General features: G+C 41.1%; 1 protein-coding gene across 1 annotated transcript; it reads right to left on the minus strand.

The window, feature by feature from the left end:
• Positions 1 to 119: 119 nt before the first annotated feature.
• On the minus strand, positions 120 to 23,245 carry LOC115146288 (sodium-dependent lysophosphatidylcholine symporter 1-B-like). Its single transcript, XM_029688284.2, has 14 exons — positions 22,900 to 23,245; positions 20,706 to 20,834; positions 19,953 to 20,077; positions 15,813 to 15,936; positions 15,578 to 15,656; positions 15,301 to 15,470; positions 15,099 to 15,189; positions 14,651 to 14,769; positions 14,391 to 14,474; positions 13,637 to 13,720; positions 13,429 to 13,541; positions 13,153 to 13,296; positions 3,131 to 3,307; positions 120 to 2,802 (listed from the first exon to the last, which is right to left on the minus strand). The coding sequence occupies exons 1-14, from the start codon at positions 22,987 to 22,989 to the stop codon at positions 2,748 to 2,750; spliced, it is 1,584 nt and encodes a 527-aa protein (XP_029544144.1). The 5' UTR covers positions 22,990 to 23,245; the 3' UTR covers positions 120 to 2,747.
• Positions 23,246 to 24,358: the final 1,113 nt, after the last annotated feature.

Here is a 24,358-nt window from a genome sequence, read left to right on the forward strand (position 1 = left end):
GAAATATTGGCATGTCTTTTCAACTTTTGCAGAAAGAAAAACATTGTTCTGTCAGGACAAGTGACAGTATGTCTGAAAATATTACTGAGTCTTTACATTTCAAACTCTGTCAGAAATGATTCCTGAGTTACACCAATGTCATTTTATTATTGTACATATTTTTTAGCAGCTGTCAGTGCTGTAAACTTTATCCAGTTTCAAACATATTTACAATTTACAAACAATATATACACAAAACATGTACACCAAAACAGCACCATACTGGAGTGAGGAGCACATTGGAGAAAGCTCTTAAAAACCTCTTAATGTAATCTAAAATGTAATCTGCATAATCCCCAAAAGTCATTATTCGTCATGCAAGGACCATAAAAGATAACTAATAATGCTGCATACTCCAAGAAAATTTTAAAATCTCAACTTTCTGGAAAAAAAAAAAAATTAATGCTGAGGTGTAGTCCCTTTTGAAGACACAAGCTCAAGTACATTTTTGCTGAAAATATGTAATTTTCTGACATTTACTATTCAACAAAACCGTATGAATAAAGCTTGAAATGACATATGCTTTATACAGTATAACCAAATGATAAAACCAAGGACTAAGATTTTACCTTCCTTTTAACTGTAAAATACATATTTGTATGTTTAGTGTGAGAAACTGTGCATATTTTCTAATGATCACACAGAGCTCTAGCTTGGCTTCCTGAACTCATTAGGAAAGCGCCTTTCATCTCACATCTATGACAGTGTACTGGTTTAAAATCTATGAATTATTTTAGATGAATGGCTATACATCGATCTCTGAATGTGCAATAATGATGAAACCACTGTCTCCTGCTGCACTACGATGTAAGGATGGCAGGTATGTGCTTTGTCAGTAGCTGTGATGTAGGGTTCAGGCAGGGGGATTGGACACTCAGAAGAGCGAATGAAATGGTAGGAGGGACATCCCAGCTTCTAGTGGTTTCAGATTTCACATCCTATGTCGCACAGGCCACTGTGTCCCTGGGAACAAGGGCCATCGCTCAATACAAGTCATTTCGATCTACGGTGTTCACAGATCAATTTACAAGCATAAATGTCCCAGAACCACGCAGGTCACCTAAATAGGGGATTTTACATCTAAGAGGTTATGTACCCATTGTAGGCTACTACCCAAAGAAAATACTCTTGTTTTTAGATATCTAGATACGGCTTAGGATTTGTCAAGGTTATTCAATATTACAGTACTTGAGACATTCAAGAGTAAAAAAAACATTTGAGTTCTGAATTTTGATTTGTCTGATAAATAGAAAACTTGGCTTTGGTCTGATCAAAAAGATTCATAACAAGAGTACAGACATTAAAAAACTGATTGTTGGTCACATTGCACACAGCGTAAGATCAGGACACAGCCTCAACTGACACATTATCTTTAGAAAATACTTTAAATAATATGAGAAACAAATTAAGCCTATCATGTGTTGACAGTCAACTAATCATTCTGATGATCATACAACGTGTGTGGGTGTTTAGTCATATACTGTGTGCACACACACACACACACCACTCAGAGCTCAGACATACACACACACACAAAATGTACACATCCATATTCAGACAAGTGTATATAGAATTTGATTATCTGCAATGATTATTACCAAATTATTACTGTGTGCTTACATCGAAACATAACTAGTTTTAAATAGTTAGTGAAGATTCTGTGCTTTGGGCCAAGATGGCCTCTAAGATGTACATACAGTTGAAGGCATCAAACATTAAGTTAGGCGTGAGATAAGTTGTTAGTCTCCCCACTAGCCTTTGGACTCACCAAGAAAGACGGCTTTTTAAGGAAAGTCTTAGTATCGTGGGGGAGAAACAACTTTGACCAAATAGAATTTAGTTCAAACTTGTACAGAAAATCTTTTTACGACAACAAGGTTTACAAAGTACAACTCTACAAGCCACGCTGTTAAGCCAGTAATTATAAGGTGGAAATCAGCTAGCCTAGCTATAGTAAGTCTGAAATCTAGACACATTATTGGCAATGTTAATGAGTTCATTAAGGTTAGAGTTTCTTTTACAAGGTTCCTTGTTTCTTTTCCTCATGAGACACAAATATAATTCCAGTGGATAAGATTGTAACAGTTATGTGCTCTCCACATCCCTAAAGAGGAGTACTATCCTCTTGAAATTAGTTTATTTATTTTTTGTTGTTGTAAATAACCATATAAATCCAGTGCAGTTACTGATATGCCCCAAAAAAAGGAATGCTGGAATCTTCCCTCTATGAGGACCATCCTGCTGATTGGAAAGTATTGTTTTAGTGCAGAGAAAGCTTTCCCACCCTTTGACCTAATATCCTTGGTTCAGGTAGACAAACATCTCATTAAAAAAATCTTGAATTTGATGGGTAAATGCATGATTAACAATCCCAAACTAATGTTTGTCATGTAAACAAACAAAACCGATAAACCAGTACCACGAATCACATACACAGTACAGTACAGTACAGTAGGTACTCTACAGAGAGCGATGACTCAAAATGTCCACTAGGGGTCTCTGTAACCTGTGGAATCCTGTGGAGACGAGGGCCATTGTGTTCATGTAGCAGTAGTGTGGTCTGTGGTTTCTCCTCCGTTAGTCCAGCTTAACCCAAAACTCACAAACTCTGTCCAGGCTCCCCAGTGGCCTCATCACTCCAGCCTGCCAATGCAAACACGCGGGACAGCGGTGGCCTTTTGGTTGGTCGCCCTTCTCTCCCGGGGCTCCTATACAACGCTCCCAAGCTCTGTGGACTCTGTCTCGGAATCCTGATCGCTCTCCCTGTTTCAGAATGGGAACACAGCCAAGCGTTAGAAACAAAGGACTTAGCTTGTTCTAGAGGGTCCTTATTCATCGCAGAGTGGCTAAGGATTAAAGTGTGTCCTTTGCATTTAGCTGAAGTATAGAGAAAGATGCCAGAACGGAACTAAGTTTAGTGTCCCCTGTGAAGAGATTGGTCACTGGATCGCTTAGCTCCCCAGTACACTCGGTTACTTAATTTAGGAGGAAATAGCTTGGGTCCTGCATGAACCCTGTTCTATTACAATGAGTGTCTGGCTTAGATAGCCTCAAATCAGCCCTAATCGTGTGCGTGTTTGGTCTAACTCACCGCATCTCCTGCAGTAGTTTCCGGTTGCCTTGCCTCCTCTCCTCGTCGATGGGGTAGGTCTTGAATATAAACAGCCCCAGGAATATCAGAACAACAGGAGCAGGAGAGACCAGCACCTTCAGCGTTAAATTCACTGCGTCGGGTTGCGAGCAGCCTCTGGTCACATAGCCGGCAAAGCTGCAAAAACATTTCCAGGGAGAGAAGAAAATAAAAATAACATAAAAAAAAGGTGCAGTTTGGTTTGATTATGAATGTGGATTGTGTTATTGTTCACCACAGGACTGCGCCGGTGAATTGAGAAAATTAAGCTAGGTAATCTTTAAAAACGCAGTTATCATAGGTCCTTTTATAAAAAAGTACACCCCTTCAAATGATTGGATTCGGCTATTTCAGTCACACCCGTCACTGACTGGTGTGTAAAATCGAGGACACAGTCATACAATCTCCATAGACAAACATTGGCAGTAGAATTGCCTTACTGAAGAGCTCAGTGACTTTCAACATGTCAAGGTCACGCCACCTTTCCAACAAGTCAGTTCGTCAAATTTCTGCCCTGCTAGACCTGCCCCGATCAACTGTAAGTGCTGTTATTGTGAAGTGGAAACATCTAAGATCAACAACGGCTCTGGCGCGAAGTGGTAGGCGTACAAATCGTCTGTCCTCAGTTGCAACACTCACTACAGAGTTCCAGACAGCCTCTGGAAGCAACGTCAGCACAAGAACTGTTCGTCGGGAGCTTCATGAATGGGTTTCCATGGCCGAACAGCCGCACACAAGCCTAAGATCACTTTACACAATGTCAAGCATTGTCTGGAGTGGTGTAAAGCTCGCCTCCATTACTCTTGAGCAGTGGAAACGGGTTCTCTGGAGTGATGAATCACGCTTCAAATCAATCAAATCAAATTTTATTTGTCACATACACATGTTTAGAAGATGTTATTGCAGGTGTAGCTCCAACAGTGCAGTAATACCTAACAATACACACAATCTAAAGTAAAGGAATGGAATTAAGAATATATAAATGTTTGGACGAGCAATGTCAGAGCGGCATAGACTAAGATACAGTAGAATAGAATACAGTATATACACATATGAGATGAGTAATGCAAAATACGTAAACATTATTAAAGTGGCCAGTGATTTCAAGTCTATGTATATGGGGCAGCAGTCTATGTGGGGCTAGTGATGGCGATTTAACAATCTGATGGCTTGAGATAAAAGCTGTTTTTCTAGTCTCTCTGTCCCAGCTTTGATGCACCTGTACTGACCTCGCCTTCTGCAGGGTGAACAGGCAGTGGCTCAGGTTGTTGTCCTTGATTATAATTTTTGGCCTTTGTGACATCGGGTGCTGCGTTGGGCAGACTGCACCACCCTTTGGGCCAGCAGCCTTGCGAGGGTTAACATGTTTAAACGTCTTATTCACGCCGGCAACGACGAAGGAGAGCCCACAGTCCTTGGTGGCGGGCCACGTCAGTGGCACTGTGTTATCCTCAAAGTGGGTGAAGGTGTTTAGCTTGTTCGGAAGCACGTCAGTGTCCGCGACGTGGCTGGTTTTCCCTTTGTGGTCTGTGATCGTCTGCAGACCCTGCCATATACGTCTCGTGTCTGAGCCGTTGAATTGCGTCTCAATGTCGTCTCTATACTGACCTTTTGCCTGTTTGATTGCCTTACAGAGGAATAACTACACTGTTTGTATTCATCCATATTCCCAGTCACCTTGCCTCTTTCAGTTTTGCGCGAATGCTGCCATCTATCCACAGTTTCTGGTTAGGGTAGGTTTTAATAGTCACAGTGGATACAACATCTCCTATACACTTCCTGATAAACTCAGTCACCGTATCAGTGTATTCCTCTGTTGATCTCGAAGGCTACCCAGAACATATCCCAGTCCACGTGATCAAAACAATCTTGAAGCGTGGATTCCGATTGGTCCGACCAGCATTGAATAGTCCTTAGCACAGGAGGTGCAAAATGAGGTTGTGATCAGATTTCCCAAAGGGAGTGCAGGGGAGGGCCTTGTAGGCATCCCAGAAGGTGGAGTAGCAGTGGTCAAGTGTTTTAGCAGCGCGAGTACTACAGTCAATGTGTTGATAGAACTTCAGTAATGTTTTTCTCAAATTTGCGTTGTTAAAATCCCCAGGTACAATAAATGCGGCCTCAGGATATGCATTTTCCAGTTTGCATAAAGTCCAGTGAAGTTCTTTGAGGGCCGTTGTGGTATTGGCTTGAGGGGGAATATACACGGCTGTGACTATAACCAAAGATAATTCTCTTGGGAGATAATACGGTCGGCATTTGATTGTGAGGTGTTTTACGTCGGGTGAACAAATGGACTTGAGTTCCTGTATGTTGTTACAATTACACCGTGAGTAGTTAATCATGAAACACACACCCCTGCCCTAATTCTTCCCGGAGAGATATTTATTCTTGTCTGCATGATGAACTGAGAACCCAGCTGGCTGACCGGACTCAGACAGTATATCCCGAGAGTGCCATGTTTCCGTATAACAGAGTATGTTACATCCCTGATGTCTCTTTGAAGAAAATCCTTGCCCTGAGCTCATTAGCTTTATTATCCAGAGACTGAACATTAGCGAGTAATATACTCTGAAGCGGTGGGTTGTGTGCGTGCCTCCTGAGTCATACGATAAGTCCACTCAGAGTACATTTTTCGCGCCAGCTGTGTTTTGGAACCGATTTCGGAAAAGGATCCGATTTTGGAAAAGTTCTATTCCTGGTTGTAATGCTGGTGAGTTACTGCCGCTCTGATATCCAAAAGTTCTTCCCGGCTGTAATAACACAAAACATTTCCTGGGCTAATAATATAAGAAATAACACAGAAAAAAAACAAAATACTGCAAAGTTTCCTAAGAGCTAGAAGCACAGCAGACCAATCTGTTGGTGCCATCTTCACCATCTGGCAGTCCGCAGCCGAATCTGGGTTTGGCAGATGCCAGGAGAATGCTACCTGCTCGAATGCTGTGCTAACTGTAAAGTTTGGTGGAGGAGGAATAATGGTCTGGGGCTGGTTCGGGGCTAGGCCCCTTAGTTCCAGTGAAGGGAAATCTTAATGCTACCGCATACAATGAAATTCTAGACAATTCTGTGCTTCCAACTTTGTGGCAACAGTTTGGGGAAGGCTCTTTCATGTTTCAGCATGACAATGCCCCCATGTGCAAAGCGAGGTCCATACAGAAATGGTTTGTCAAGATCGGTGTGGATGAACTTGACTTGCCTGCACAGAGCCCTGACCCATCAAATACTTTTGAGATGAATTATAAAGCCGACTGCAAGCCAGGCCTAATCACCCAACATCACCTCACTAATGCTCTTGTGGTTGAATGGCAGCAAGTCCCCTCAGCAAAAACATCTAGTGGAAAGCCTTCCCAGAAGAGTGGAGACTGTTATGGCAGCAAAGGGGGACCAACTCCATACTAGAGAGAGGGGCAGCTGAACACCGTATGCTGAAAAACACCCAGTTTGTTATTTTTTATTAAAACAAAACCGCTATTAATTCATTAAGAATACCAAACATGTTTAGCTTTTAACAGCTAGGAAACGCCGCTAACCAAACAGTGCTAGATGGCTGTACTACAGACACCTGTCGTCATCGTGTGAAAGACGCATTGTTAAAAAACATTTTAAAACAACTGGTTGCAGTAAAGAGCCAACCTGGATACTAAGGAGATCCTGAGGGAAATCGAGAAGTACCAACAGCTTTACGCTATGGAGGAACAACATACACCATCATGGAAAGAGCAGACTACCTCAAAAGGACTCGAACCAGACACGGATGATTTACTTACCGTTGAAGTAGAGGCTAGTGCTCTGGCTGGAATCCATGCAACACTAGACATACAAAGTCGTAGCATGCGTGAAAATCTATTATTTTCTGGGATTCCTGAGAACGCATCCAATAATCCAGAGGGCTTGATAAGAGAATTCATGCAATCCGCCTTGAAACTTCCTCTAGAGACTAAAAAAGGTGGCGTTCCACTATGTAAACAGACTTGGAGCGACAAGACCAAGGGTCCCCGACCGATCATCGCAAAATTTGAACACTACCAACAAAAGGAACTGATCAAAAGCAGGGGAAGGGAGCTCAAAGGGGCCAAATTCCGTCTCAATGACCAATTTCTCCGGGAGATAAACAAACGTCGCAAGACACTGTATCCTGTACAGAGGCAACAGAAGGAGAGGGGTACACGTGCCTTTCCCATTGTGGACAAACTCTTTATAGATGGACAGCTATTCCGAGACAGCTCCATAACACCATGGCTGTACTAAATTCTACAGGGATTTCAGGTTACGAAAAAAAGAAAGTATGGGAACTGTAAAAAATATAAAAACACTATGAAGTGGATATGAACACACACATACTCAATTACATGTTCACTTACACACTTAATCCCGCTCTTTACTCTCCCTCGTCGAGAACTGTTGTATTATTTAATATATGCACACACACACACACTTACAACAAGCAAGGGGAAGATATCAGAACAGGGACATTGGGTAATAATAACATATTGTACGGAATACATTTGTACTGTAGTGAAGCCGTCTCTATAGTAATACAAGGTCTCGCCCATGATCGTGTGAAATGTCAATTGCTATGGAAATGCTGGGAGGTGTTTTTCAATGATGTTAAAGGTAATTATAATTCAACTATGATGGTGATACGATATGGATTACAATTATCATCATGAATATTAAGGCTATATGCACTACATGTTACACACAGACATTCAACCATGCAAATTGGCGGGGTTATTTATTTGGACATCACACATTAGTCTTATACAGACATCGTACACACTCTCACTAAATCACATCCAATATCATACACATCAACTTACTCAGATTACTACACACATAATATCTTGGCTCAATTTTCTAACATCTGTGGCATTGGCTCACAGGCAAGGGAATAAAACATATTGCGATCCTATTTTTTTTTATTCTAAATATCAAACATTTGAAAGCTCTAATTTTGACTGTCATAATACCTCTGAAGCACTGATTATGATCAATTTAGACTGAGAATAGTTTCTAGTTATGGTAAGGGCTCAAATAAGTATAGCCAATTATAAGTGTAACAGTTTAGCAGATTATAAAAAAAGATCCGTCTTTACGCGGCTAAAAGAAAAGCAATAACATATACTGTTTACAGGAAACTCATTCTACATCCTTTAGATGAAGTGTGGAAAAAGGAATGGGGTGGTGAAATAATTTTCTGTCATAGACAAAGGAACTTACAGACAACAAATGATCAAATCATTATGGTAGGAGACTATAACACACCATAAAGGAAATCACTCTACAAACTATCATCACCGTGCCCTTAAGGAAATCACAAATATTATGGCACATTAGAAATAGTGTATATTTGGAGACTTAAAAAAACCAGACCTAGTGAGATACACATGGAGGAGACTTAATCAAGCTGGTCATCTTGACTACTTTCTTGTCTCTTTCTCTCTTGCATCAAAGGTTAAAAAAGACAGAATGCGATCAGATCATCATCTAATTGGCCTTCACATAACTCCTATAGAATTTCTACGTTGACAGGGATATTGGAAATGTAATCAAAGTTTACTGGAGGACATCTTATTTTTAACTAAGACAAAATAATATATAACTTAATTTTTCCAGTATAATATAGGAACAGCAAATCCACTTATTGTTGGTATACCTTTAAATGTACCTTCAGGAGGACATTCAATTCAATATTCATCAATAATAAAAAAGCAGTTTCTGGCTAAAGAGACAAGACTAACATTAACTAATAGTACAGGTAGATATAAATAAAAACAATACTACAGAGATAAAATAAGTTAGAGGAAAAACAAAAAGAACTTGAGGAACTTAATCAAGACCAATCTAATCTATTAATCTATACTTTACCAATCTAATCTATACTTTATTACAAAAATAAAGCAAACTGGATGGAATATGGAGAAAAATTCAAAACACAGGAACGCTAACAGAAATTATTTGCAGAAACTCGTTACTGATTCTCCGAATTATATTTTAGAAGAGGAAGCTAATTATTTTAGGCAGATGTTCTCTTTTCCGTCTGATCCTCTCCCACTGAATGAAGATTATGGTAAGGAATTATTTCCAAATAAAACAAAAAATGGAAAATTAACAAATGTACAGAAAGATCAGTGCGAAGGTCAAATTACAAAGGCAGAATTTGAGGCTATTAAATCCGTTCAGTCTGAAAAAACACCCAGGGCTTGATGGCATACCGGTAGAGGAAAATCAAGTATTATTTGATATACTAAAAGCTCCATTGTTAGATTGTTTTAACTACTCCTATAGAAATGGCAGTCTGTTAGGTACTCAGCAGGAAGGTCTGATTTCTCTATTATTAAAACAAGACCCAGATGGCAAATATGAAGATTCCGTGTAAAATAAACTGGAGGCCTCTTACACTTCAATGTTGTGATGCAAAAATACTAGCGAAATGAATAGCACTCAGAATTAAAAGGCTTTTACCAGGTATTGTTTATCCTGACAGGACAATAATAGAACATCATGAAACATCTAAGAAGCCAGGCCTGGTATTTTCAATTTTGGTGAATCTCTTATAAAATGGGTAAACGTAATGTATAGCACCCCAGGTGTAAAATAGTAAATAACGGCTACTTCTCAGAGAGTTTTGAATTGTCAAGAGGAGTTAAACAAGGGTATCCGCTGTCACCATATCTATTCGTAATGGCCATTGAAATGCTAGCTATTAAAATCAGATCCAATAACAACATTAGAGGATTAGAAATCCAAGGCTTAAAAACAAAGGTGTCCATGTATGCCGATGACAACAAATGTATATTAAGTCTGCATGCTAGATCCCTGTAATGTCTCATTGGAGACCTAGATAACTTTTCTGGACGAAAACCTAATTATGAGGATCTTTTAAAATACTACGTTTTATTACCCTGCAGTTTACCTATAAAATGAACTGACGGTGATGTAGACATACTTGGTATTCATATCCCAAAAGATATATGATCTCCACAATGAATTTCAATAGAAAACTTGTAAAAATAGACAAGATCCTGCAACCATAGGGAAGTAAATACTGGTCTATTTATGGAAAAATTGCCCTGATTAACTCCTTAGTCATATCTCAGTTCTCACTTATGGTGCTGCCTACTCCTGATGATTCGTTTTTCAAATTATATGAGCAAGAAATATTTTGCTTTATCTGGGACGCTAAACCAGACAAAATAAAGTGTGCCTATCTCTATAATGAATTGGGTGGATTGAGATTATTAAATATAAAAGCACTAAACTGCTATAAAAGTTTCACTTATTTAAAAGTTACTTGAACCCTAAATGGTTCTCAAGTAGACTACTAAGAAAATCTCATCCATTGCTTAAAAATGGCCTTTTTGCAGATTGCCATGTCTCATTTTCGATTTATTGAAAATTATACTTTTTCAAAGAGTCTCTTTTTCAAACAATTTTACCTTTATTTAACTAGGCAAGTCAGTTAAGAACATATTCTTATTTTCAATGACAGTCAGTGGGTTAACTGTTCAGGGGCAGAACAACAGATTTCTACCTTGTCAGCTCGGGGGTTTGAACTTGCAACCTTCCGGTTACTAGTCCAACGCTCTAACCACTAGGCTACCCTGCCACCCCAAAGAAACATTGCAGAGCTGGCTACAATTTCAATTTCATCCCCCTGAAAAGATAGAACAAATATTATGGCTGAACTCAAATGTGCTGGTTGATAAAATAGCTGTATTTATGGGAAAGGGTATTTTGTTCTTAAATGAAATTGTAAATTGTAATGGTAGAGTTACGTATTTCATGGAGTTATCAGAATTGTATGGGAAGGTCTGCTCAATCCAAGAGTACAACCAATTGATTACAGCATTACCCCAAAAATGAAGTAGGCAGGTGGCAGCGGGAGGAGGTAGGGGACAGGTCTGTCTGCCCAATGTAACGGATCAAAACTGGCAGAGGAATAAAAATAGCATAAATAGGAAAATATACCTTTTCAGCTAAAATTATTACATAGAATTCTCATCACCGACATGTTGAGTATTTGGGGCATGAAATCATCGAAACTCAGCAGATTTTGTTGTGAGGATACAGATTCAATAGACCATATATTTTGGTATTGCACTCAGGTAGCTTGTTTCTGGTCTCAGGTTCAGGAATGGTTGAAAATGCATAACAGTGATCTAAAATTGACCCTAGAAATAGTACTGTTAGGAGATCTGGAGAGACTAGAGGTCAGTCAATTATTCATATTCTAATACTCTTAGTAAAAGTATTTATCTTCAACTCGCAATCTGTGGATTCTATTTGATTAGATAGATTCAAATTGTATGTTAAACATCACTGCATAGTTGAAAGATACAGTTGAAAGGGGACGTTTACATACACTTAGGTTGGAGTCATTAAAACTCGTTTTTCAACCACTCCACAAATTTCTTGTTAACAAACTATAGTTTTGGCAAGTCAGTTAGAACATCTACTTTGTGCATGACACAAGTCATTTTTCCAACAATTGTTTACAAACAGATTATTTCACTTATAATTCACTGTATCACAATTCCAGTGGGTCAGAAGTTTACATACACTAAGTTGACTGTGCCTTTAAACAGCTTGGAAAATTCCAGAAAATGATGTCATGGCTTTAGAAGCTTCTGATAGGCTAATTGGCATCATTTGAGTCAATTGGAGATCAAGGCCTACCTTCAAACTCAGTGCCTCTTTGGTTAACATCGTGGGAAAATCAATAGAAGTCATCCAAGACCTCAGAAAAAAGGCTGGTTTATCCTTGATAGCAATTTCCAAATGCCTGAAGGTACCACGTTCATCTTACAAACAATAGTATGCAAGTATAAACACCATGGGACTACGCAGCGTCATACCGCTCAGGAAGGGGAAGCGTTCTGTCTCCTAGAGATGAACATACTTTGGTGCGAAAAGTGCAAATCAATCCCAGAACAACAGCAAAGGACCTTGTGAAGATGCTGGAGGAAACCGGTACAAATGTATCTATATCCACAGTAAAATGATACCTATATCGACATAACTGCTCCAAAACCACCATAAAAAAGCCAGACTACAGTTTGCAACTGCACATGGGGACAAAGATCAAACTTTTTGAAGAAATGTCCTCTGGTCTGATGAAACAAAAATATAACTGTTTGGACATAATGACCATTGCTATGTTTGGAGGAAAAAGGGGTGGATATATTGAGGCAACATTTCAAGACATCAGTTAGGAAGTTCAAGCTTGGTCGCAAATGGGTCTTCCAAATGGACAATGACCCCAAGCATACTTCCAAAGTTGTGGCAAAATGGCTCAAGGACAACAAAGTCAAGGTATTGGAGTGGCCATCACAAAGCCCTGAACTCAATCCTATAGAAAATGTGTGGGCACAACTGAAAAAGTGTGTGTGAGCAAGGAGGCCTACAAACCTGCCTCAGTTACACCAGCTCTGTCAGGAGGAATGGGCCAACATTCACCCAACTTATTGTTGGAAGCTTGTAGAAGGCTACCTAAAATGTTTGACACAAGTTAAACAATTTAAAGAAAATGCTACCAAATACACTCAATTAGTATGTCAACTTCTGACACATTGGGAATGTGATGAAAGAAATAAAAGCTGAAATAAATCATTCTCTACTATTATTCTGACATTTCACATTCTTAATCCTAACTGACCTAAAACAGGGAATTTTTACTAGGATTAAACGTCAGGGATTGTGAAAAACTGAGTTTAAATGTATTTGGCTAAGGTGTATGTAAACGTCCGACTTCAACTGTGTATGTATGTAAGATTTTTAAAATGTTTAAATGCCCATAATTTTGGAATGAGATGTTTGAGAAGTTGTCCACATACTTTTGGTGATGTAGTGCGTTTCAAACTTTTAGGAACTGCAAAATACAGTTTAATTTCAAACTAAGCTCATTAAATTGTCAACATGCTAAGTTTTTACAACGTCAGTTTATCATGTACAATACCTGCAAGAGAGAAAAACAAACTCACTCTAGACTGAGAGTAGAGATGCCGAGGGATATTCCTGAGGCAAACTTGGTGAAGAAGACATAGAAGGAGTAGAAAATGGCCTCGTGGCCACTAGATTCTGGATTCTTCACTTTGAAATCATCCACCACATCTGGAAGCATTGACCTGAGAAACAAGGAAATATGTGAATGGATACCAAAAGATAAGCCGCACCACAGACTGGATAAAAGTAAAGAGACACTGGAGATAGATAATCTATAGGTGGGTGTGCTGAGGTACATTCAGTAGTCTGTTTACCAAGGTAGGAGGAAAGCTGCAGCCACACTGACTCCTGCAGCCACAGAGACCACATAGGCCACAATGAGACTGCTTTCTATGCAGACGATCAGGATCATGAAGGGCACTGCCCACTGCAGAGAGAGACACATAGGATAGACATGAAATGAGGCATGAGAGAGAGTTCCATAACACAGCATGAAACTCCACACCAACATACACTACTCACCGTGATGCCAATGTAGACGGCAGTCTTCTTCCCGAATCGGATCAGGAACCACTGCCAGAATGGAATGGACAAAGTCCCAGAGAGCTAGAAATAAAACACCAAAGAAGAGCATTAAGATATTTAACTTTTAAACAATTTCCATAAAAATGAATAGAAATACTTCTCTGCGCAATGTGGGAACAGAATAGGTCAGACTGACCGATGGGCTAAAAGGTCATGGGAGAAGGACAATGTGAAAGGGCCCTTTATTTAACCCTGCTGGGGGTACATGACCCCTGAACTCTTATAGAGGTGAGGTCAACCGGTGTGTCAAATGATCACACAAGGATTAGCGAGTGGCTGAGCAACTAGCACTATGGGAAATATCAAACAATTCATCAGTGCTGACCAAAACCAGCAGCATCTAAGGACCTTTGAGGATTTGGCTAAAACAAACAGATCTGGTGACATCTCCTGCTCCAGTAGCCAAGCCAGGGCAGGGCAGGGCAGCTCTAGATCCTACTCAGGCAGATAGAGGCGACGGTGCAGAATAGAAAAGCGAGGGTTCCCATGGTGGTGCTGACAGATCGCTTGGGCAACAAAGACCCCTCTGTGCTCCTTTCTCTCACCGATCGAGTGTGTGAGAGGGGGACAGGTTCCCAGGGGCCACAACAACAACACCTCTAACCCCAAAAATGTGCCCTCTCATCCCCATGGCAACACGTCTCCTTGCGTGAAGAATTTTTTTTCTCAGAGAATAATAGACTACACTCACCATAATGACCAGCAGAATGTTCTGGAAGTCATTTCTAAAGCCCAGGGTGTAGGTGATGAACAGGGCAAAGTTCCCCTCCAGGAGCTGCCAGGAAGAGAGCAATACAATACACCTCAAACTGAATGAACAGGAAGTAGGTCTAATATACATAAAGAAAACTAAACACCAAGGTTACACACCCTATAGCTAGTCATAAAGAATTGTTTGTTTGGTTGTTTATGTGTGTGCTTAACTGTAGCCCATCTCTGAGTGTGACTCACCATGAAAGCCAGCGAGGTGAAGAGGAATCCCATGACCAGTTTGACATACGGCCCATATCCCATCACCATCCTCACGCCCTCAAAGAACGACATGGGTTCTGTCTTCAGACGCCCACACTCTAGGACCAAAACAAAGCTGGCATTTTAAATCTGATTAGGTGCACTGTGCCAAACATCAGCTGAAGAAGACTTATGTGATATTATTTCTTATCCCTCATCCATGGCATTTACAGACTGCCAAAATATGGCCCTCCCCTAGTTACTTATAACAAAATAATTCTTGGAACATTTGCGGGTTGAGAGAAAGTGGAAAAGTTTACTTGTGGGTAACAAACAGAAATCTTTCCTACTCTAAATATGAGAAAAAACTATGTTTGAAGTACGTCATTGTAAAGATATTCTGATAAGAGACAAACATTTAAAATAAAATCAATTAATCAATTCCCACCTTCCTGCTCTCTGACTCCCAGGAACAGGACTGCAGCACAGAGAACGTACATGGTACAGATGACTGCTGAGGCGTTGAGGTAGGCTTGTTTCTGTTAGGGGGACAGGAGGAGCAGGGGTAGGAGCACATTCCACTTCTAACGTTACTATAACAGTGTTATGCCATGTTATACAACATGACATCCCTAGGGTCCCCCACTCACTGTTTCATCTAGGGAGATGTGGGTGATGTTGAAGTCTGACCCCAGCAGTGTGGAGTTACCGTTGTCAAGGACATCCAGGTCACCTGGGAGACAGGGGGCGATCGCCCCGCCCACAATCTGCCCCTGGATTGCTGTGCCAACCACTGTTCCCAGCACCTCCACTGTCATACCTGAACAAGAGAGTGGGATGGGGAGAGTGAGAAAGAGCAGAATGAAGACCTTACATTACAACTACATGAGATGCTACATAACCGTAAAGATGTCCAGGTTGACATACGGTAGGCAGTGGCAGAGTCTCTCTCTTTCTGGTCCATGCTGATGAACATGGTGAGCGCTGAGTACGGCACATGGAAGCACTGCGCACAGAAAAAAAAACCATCAGCATTGCTGGCACAATAACCATGAAACCACATTACAGTAACAATCAATAGGGATTGAGTAACAATGTATTGTAACATGTGCCCCTTCTTATCAATAAAACAAGAGACTGTGTAGAGAGAGGCGAGACTGACCGTCTGCAGAGACTGGAAGAGGCAGTAGAAGACCAGGTACCACAGGACCTTCCCCTGCTCCACCGGAGGGACATACCAGATCAGGAAGTAGGTGAGCACTGCAAACGGAGTGGAGATGAGGATCCTGAGGGAAAAACAGGAGTGTATCAATACAATGTAATGATGGATGAGCATTTAAAATGTGTGGGTGTTTGAGGAGGTCTATTTCATCTCTGTGACTGGAAAATTATAGTGAAATATTATACAAACACAATTTACTACAGTATTGAAGAAGTGAATATTTCTTATCACAATTATGATTTCCATGAGTCCCTGCCAGATGACGTAAATTAGTGACACCTGTGTGACACTTGGTAGTGATGGCAGTAGTGGTAGCAGAGTTTGGGCCACTAATTTACATCATCTGCACAGGGTTGAGATTTTTAAACTCTGTAAAGTAACTAACTTGAACCCCCTCTCTTTCTCATTTTCTTACATCCACACTCCCTTTTTTTCTTTCTTTCTTTCTTTGCATTGAAAGCAGGTATTTGTGAATAATCCCTTAATTATCTGTTGTTTGGGGCTGTGTGTGGAGAATGGGCTCAGAATGGGCTCAGTGGGGAGTTTCTCTGTTCACTGTGCCACCTGGGAGACTGTGGTGGGCTGTACTTATGGTGGCACCATACTGACCCTGCCTCACCCCACTCTACAGCCACAATCCCACAATACACCTGAAAAGCACACCAATCCATTCCAGCTAGAGTAGCAGAACAACCATAGAGAACTATGGATCCACTACTGGGTTTCCAGAAGACAAGTCAGCTCAAAAAATAGACTTTGGGGGCATTGCTGGAATGGTATTTTGGAGACAAGTATCTACTGACTAAGACATTTCTATGCCAGCAGGGCAGTGGGTGTTCGTCTTAGCCCCGCACTGGTCTCAGCAAAATACACAGTTGAGAACAGCAGTCACTGTAACATTACATGCTCATCTGCCAAGTGTATTAATTACTACAACAACATTAATACTGTACAACAATATCTTTGTAATAGGTCATGTTTCTTTCCATCAGTCCTCTGTGTTTGAGCCTACAGTCCCCCGGGGGACTATCATCTCATTGAACTGAAAATGCGTGTTTGTTTATGTTACACGACACATGTCGACCCCACTCACGCATGGCCAGTCAATGGGAGTGGCAATCCTCTGTAGCCAACATCCACTGAACTGGGGAAGCACCCTCTGTCTGCTTCCTTCGCGTACATGGGCTGACTGAATGGGGTTAATAAGAGTCAATAGACTGATCTGACTGGAAATAGAGGTCAGATCTCTCCTAGATTGTCTGTGTTTTGTACACTGTCACTATGGTTGAATACACAAAGCTCACAGCAAGAGCACGGCGGCAGCCCCACACCAATGACCTTGAGGTGACACCCTAGCTACACAACTACGTAGGCAGGACAAGAGGCTAAAGATTTTATTCTGCAAACAGACTTGATCACCACCTGTCTGTGAGAAACATTACTGTGCATTACTGTGCTTCTTCAAGTTAGGTCAACATTGACTTATCAAGCTCCTAATACTTCAGGGAGAGAGACTATTAAAGTACTTATCAGAGTCCATTAAGAGAACTGTGTTCTCTATTACAACAATTTTATGTTATTTTTGTGACATCCAATCTGATAAATCAATTACTCAGCTATCCGTCTGTCTGGCAGGCGGCTACATGGAAGTAAAAGGAAGGCTGCCTATTTTCACTGTGTATGACAACAATATTCACATTCTAGAGGTCTAGAATTCCACAGGCTGTTTATGACTCGGTAATACAATTCTGGGAAAAACATATTCCACTAATAGCGCTAATTAAAAAGGCAGAGGCATTCAGAAGGGGAAATAGCTTTAGTCAAGGTTTAGTTAAGTGATGCATCTCCTTGTCTGTGTTCAGGCTCTGATAAGAATTCGCTGGGGGATTTGTAGGGGTTTATACAGACCAGAAACCTAACAATGACCTCATTGACATTCAGCCAATAATCTCCCCTCTACTTGACCTGCGGTAACCTCTCTCTGAATCAGCCAGCCCACTCCCCAACTGCCATCTCTCACACACACACACACACACACACACCCATTGGCCTAAATCTAGTGGTGTGTTGAGGGCTGGACCAATCAGAGAGGGTGATGTCGGTTTTCTCCCTCTACACTTGCAGCTCAGGCACACCAGGCAGACTATTGTACGTCACATGCCCAGGGTCTTAAGATATCAAGTAAATCCAGTTGTTACCACCATGAATAAACCTCCTTTATCGATGCCATTCCTAGCAAGTCACAGTATTATGCCAAATATGAACTGCAACCTCAAAAGGTCAATATCTCCTTGTATCAGAGTATGTGAAATTAACAGGTGTGCCTTCTTAAAAGTTCATTTGTGGAATTGCTTTCCATCTCAATGCGTTTGAGCCAATCAGTTGTGTTGTGAAAAGGTAGGGGGATATACAGAAGATAGCCCTATTTGGTAAAAGACCAAGTCCATATTATGGCAAGAACAGCTCAAATAAGCAAAGAGAAATGACAGTCCATTAAGAGATGAAGGTCAGTCAATGTGGAATACTTCAAGAACTTTGAAAGTTTATTCAAGTGCAATTGCTAAAACCATCAAGTGCTATGACAAAACTGGCTCTCATGAGAACCGCCACAGGAAAGGAAGACCCAGAATGACCTCTGCTGCAGACAATAAGTTCATTAGAGTTACCAGCCTCAGACATTGCAGCCCAAATAAATGCTTCAGAGTTCAAGTAACGGACACATCTCAAAATCAACTGTTCAGAGGAGACTGCATGAATCAGGCCTTCATGGTCAAATTGCTGCAAAGAAACCACTACTAAAGGACACCAATAATAAGAAGAGACTTGCTTGGGCCAAGAAACACGAGCAATGGACATTAGACTGGTGGAAATCTGTCCCTTGGTCTGATGAGTCCAAATTTGAGATTTTTGGTTCTAACCGCCGTGTCTTTGTGAGAAGCAGAGTAGGTGAATGGATGATCTCTGCATGTGTGGTTCCCACCGTGAAGCATGGAGGAGGAGGTGTGATGGTGCTTTGCTGGTGACACTGTCTGTGATATATTTAGAATTCAAGGCACACTTAACCAGCATGGCCACCACAACATTCTGTAGTGATACGCTATCCCATCTGGTTTGAGCTTAGTGGGACTAAAGTTTGTTTTACAAAAGGACAATGACCCAACACACCTCTAGCCTGTGTAAGGGCTATTTGACCAAGAAGGAGAGTAATAGAGTGCTGCATTAGATGACCTGGCCTCCACAATCACCCAACCTCAACCCAATTGAGATGGTTTGGGATGAGTTGGACCGCAGAGTGAAAGAAAAGCAGCCAACAAGTGCTCAGCATCTGTGGGAACTCCTTCAATACCATTGAAGAATCTAAAATATCAAATATATTTTGATTTGTTGAACACCTTTTTGGTTACTACATGATTCCATATGTGTTATTTCATAGTTTTGATGTCTTCACTATTATTCTACAATGTAGAAAATAGTAAAAATAAAGAAAAACCCTTGAATGAGTAGGTGTGTCCAAACTTTTGACTGGTACTGTATGTCACCCATCACTAGGCTTAGTCTCACTTAAGGCTTCTGGGGCATAAGCAAAGAATTTGAAATCTATTTCTATGGGCACAGTCTTCAAAGTACTCAGAGCCTTTGGTGGAAACATCCAGTGCCAGCACAGTACAACAAAGCAAAAAGCACCTGGGCATTCCAGATATAAATTAGGTCCTCTGGAGCTAAATAAGACAGCCTTGATCCAGTCTGTCCTGGTTTGCACCCAGATGAGAAGGTAAAAGCTACAACAACCTAAGACGGACAGTGGCCAACAGCAGATAAAGATAGAGTAGGTAGCGACTGATGTAAAAATAGAGTGCAAATTAGGCATATCACTGCGATTCAGTGACAGCCTGATCTCTCTATTCAAACTATTCCACCTCAGCGTCATTGTCACGATTACCGCCCATTTTCAATTACAACTACTGTTTTCCCTCTAGTCGTGACGAGAGGTTTTGCGTAAAAAAAAATCTAATTTCCTCTCCTCTTTCATTCCTGCCTACTGTAATATGTCCGCTGGGTGACCGAGGCAGAGGCACCTACCAGGGCATCATCCGGCCACACCTGGTCCATCTGCTCCGACTAACCAGGAAGCCCACCGTTGGGTCCGTCACTGCATCCCAGGCCCGGCCCACAAACAAGATGATAGAGGCATATAATGGGTCCAGCTATGGAGAGACAAAGATAAAGGGAGATAAATAAGGTGTGTGTGGGGGGGTAGAATATAAAGAATTTGAGTCATTGTCTGTCAGACCACTACAATCACAGACATCAGCCATCATCTCTCCTCATAGAACAAAGAGTGGCTATTGAAACAGAAATAAAACAGAGGCATAACTCAGTTGGATTGCATCTTAGCAACAAGATGACTAAGACAATATTTGAGAAATGATACATGGCCAGGCCACATTGGCAACATTACCATCTGAACAATGTGGTGTTTAAGTCCATTCCAATGAGCTCATTAGCTCACTGGTTGAAAGAGTGCACTACAGTGAGCACAGTGTACAGTCTATCACTTGCTAATTGAGTGACAAAGCAAAGCAGTGTGAGTCAGAATTAATTTGCTTCACTAGATGAGTCATGCCAAAGTCTGTTAAAATGATACCAGATCTTTGGCCTTGTCCTTAAAGTCATCTTGAGAAGCGTTTCAAGTATAAATACAGTAAAGTACACACACTAAAGGGTAAAACAAAATATGTTTTGAGCATGTTTAGACAACTGCAAATTTCAAGGAGTTGGTCTGATGGTGACTTCGTGATGTCATTGGTTCTGTTTGAATCCCATCTCACTCACCTGGGCCACATCCAGCAGGTAGATCTGGAGAAAGAAGCCCAGCGCGCTGCCTGTGATCTGGTAGGGAGCCCCTCCGATGGCATAGCACAACTTACTGCACATTGACAGACGGCCATTGTTGTCCCTCCGCTGGAAAATGGGGAGAGAAGAAGCACATAGCATGACAATAGTACACATAGACTAAACACAGACTTAAAAAGAAAATCAGAATATTGTGAAAGCATTGGATTTTTAGGGGTTGCTAAAGATGCACAGTTTAGCTGTTGTGATACAGGATCTTTGTAGGTCTATATCCAACTCTGCCTTTGTATTAAAAACTGACAAAATGTTGGAGGCATCACTTGGGTATATGAGCATCACTTCTTTGATCATGTAGCATTTCTCTGTGCAGGATCTAACTGTACAGGAAGTGGATTTGATCATTGAACTGGGTCTTGATTGCTCAGTCGAGGTAAATACACATCTGGCCAAACTCACCCACTTGACCCTTTGAGTGTCCGGTTTATTTCAGAGACTTCTGGCCCAACAGCGGCTAGTAAAACAACATGTCTCATTGTGAGCGCAAGATTGGCCAACGCTCCTCACCCCACCATTGAATGTCAGATTAGTACTAAATCCCTCTGACTATGCAGTCTGGGCCACTACGAGTTTAGAAAGTGGTGTGAGACTGGGAGGTCACTGTAGTTCAGTCACTGTACAACTCTGCCTGGTGCCGGAGGCAGCGATTGGCTCTGGCTATGGGATGATCAGCCATTCCGAGATTCCTTCAGTGGCCTGAGCGGAGGCCACCAACAGTCAGCAGACAGTCAGGAGTGCACACACCCCCATCCTTCCCATCACAAACACATCCTGCTGGTCAATGAGTAAATACACCCAGTCCAACAGCCAATCATTGTAAAGAGCATCTAGCCAGTCTGACACCATGTGTTCTATCAGTATTGAGAGCAGACACCTGGTTTTACATGCTCCTCTGACCTCTTCATGGTAATTTCCCTGGTGAAATATACCCCCATAGAACAGGAATTATGTCCCATATTGCCTTCAGGAATGTGGCCTAAAGATATCATGTGTAGGACAAATTGTATGGAAAATCCCATATAACAGTGACACCTCTAAAATGGTTTTGAGGTGACACACATGGCACCTCCCTGACATGCAGAATAAAGGGTGAATAGCCTTTGAGGTCCTCAGGCAGACCTGACTGACCAGAAGGTTAAACCTGAAGAAGCAAGTCCTGCACTATGGCCAAAATGAAACACTACACACTGGGAATAAACCTGGTAAAAGAATTCCAGACATGTTGTCTGTATGACAGCACATCGGTGAGCCCCATAGAGACATCCAGTACTGACGTCATGTCAGTGAACATCAGTAAAACAGACTTATTATATGCATCTGTTTCTTCTTTTAGGTCCTTTAGCAGACGCTTTACCCATAGACTTACAGTAGTGAGTGCTTATTGTCGTACAGGTCTCCGTGGGAATCGAATCCACAACCCTGGCGTTGCAAGCGCTATGCTCTACCAACTGAGCCACATGGAGAGATATAACAGTTTGTCTACATCAGCCGACATTGGAAACGTTATTCTTCAGACAAAATCCCATTCACAGCTAAAAATACGGGTTAAATGAAGGCATGTCCCTTTAAACCCGGTAAAGTTTTTTTCCTCTGAACAGCTGCACCAAGACAGATGGTCTAGCGTTGTGAAAATCAAGCCCCATCGATGAAGCTAGAGAATATTTGGTGTGATGATGTCCAATCATGTAATATATGGTTTAGCCACAGTTAGACCATTATAAGCCACTCATTGTTAATGTCAATCCCATGAAGGCTATTTGGGGCTTGAAACGGGATTGAAATATAAGTAATTTCAATAGCCTATAATGGCATCGCATGCCTTTCTGCCAATTAGGAAAACTGTCCGAATGGGAAAACCGTTAGTTTCCTGTTAATAGCGTAACTATATCAAACCCGCCTCAATTGTATACTGTTTCATTGTTAAAATATTTTAGTGAATTTGTGTGCGTTGAAAACTCCATTATAATAATGCCTACGGCTACAATAGACTACCCATATCCCTCCATGTGATGCAAATGAATAGATTGCTCGTCAAATAATAATTTGCTGATATCTAGTCTAAATGAAGATCATTTATTATGCCACAAATGAATAGCCCTAAAATTATCGTACTTACCTTGGCAATTTTGATTCCATCTTGACTTATTGGTTTTGTTGGTAATAGACTTGCCGCGGCATATTGCTCCGCGCCCTCTCCTTTTGCCATATCGTTTTAAATCGATACAATTTTAAAAGCCTTTGATGTTTCTATTCTCCTCACTGAATCTTGAAACCGCGCGAGTACCTTAAGTAGCCGTTTGAGCTCTGAGTTCCACACTCAATTTGGTACGCTGGTGTCCTTGGCTTGACGTTGGATACATTCATTTTCAATGATTGCACGCGTTAAATGTGCGGAGGATTGTGGGAACATGGGCGACAAGACCGCTGCTAGCAGAGCGGGTTCGAAAAGTTCAGCTCTTGCCAATTTTATGAAAATGTAATGCGGCCACTGCTGACTATAACCAATCAGACGAGGAGTAGATGTTTGCTTGATAATCTTCATGAAACATACCCCATTCAAAACCGAAGATGTGATATGTTACCTGTAAAAAAAACAATGTAAGGAAATATTTAGATGACCCCCCTTTCAAATAGACTTAATTGACCACTTATTTGCAGGTATAAGCTACCTTTTAAATAAAACCTAGCGGTCAAACAGGGAAATGGTTCCACAATTTACTTTCCTCTATAGCGTAGGGTATTTTAGGAACACTTCAAATAAAGGCTGTGTTTTGTGTAGGATTACCCTGGTGTGACTATTTGGTAACCCTGTAAATCATTCTAGGACAAGCTGACTTTTATTAATATATTCGCCTGTTTTACCCGCAAAAATGAAATGCTGCTAATTAGCTGCTAATGTGGCATTCATAAAGAACAAATGCCATGATGCTCCGGACGAGACTGCCGAATCAAGGCAAAGGTTAAAATCTCTGGATTAACTATCTAATGTTACCTAAATGTTGTAATAAATAAATCGGCTAAATTTCTTTAAATTGACAATTCTGTAGACTGTCTTGTGCAAGTTTTAAATTGACTCAATACCTGTAAGCAAATGTGTCAGCCAGAGATGGCATGCAGGAGCTTGCGGACATTTGCAGTTTTGCATCATGTCTACTTTGATGCTAATTAGCATTTTCAAATCTGAGCGTAAATAGAGCCGAATATATTGATAAAAGTCACGTTGTCCAAGAGAGATTTACATGGTTGTCAAACTTCACGCCAGGGTAAGCCTGCACGACCCACAGCCCTTATTTGAAGTGTTCCTAAAATCCTCTATGGGAAAAATTAATGTTGGAAAAACGGTTGGAACCGTTTCCCTGTTTGACTGCAATGCTGTATGGGTATTATGACACCACTGCGGGGTTCTATAGGGGAGATGTTAAAACATGGGGTCTGTTTGCAGTTCAAATTAGGGAGGTGTTAAACAATGGAAGTGTTAATGAATTTACCTGCAAAAAAGCCATTCACACAGACCCAATACCTAGATTTTGGTTTAAAGGGCCTGCGAAAATGCAGAAATCATGACTAGGTCTTTA

The sequence above is a fragment of the Oncorhynchus nerka genome, linkage group LG18 (genome assembly GCF_034236695.1).
Source record: "Oncorhynchus nerka isolate Pitt River linkage group LG18, Oner_Uvic_2.0, whole genome shotgun sequence".
NCBI classification, from domain to species: Eukaryota; Metazoa; Chordata; class Actinopteri; order Salmoniformes; family Salmonidae; genus Oncorhynchus; species Oncorhynchus nerka.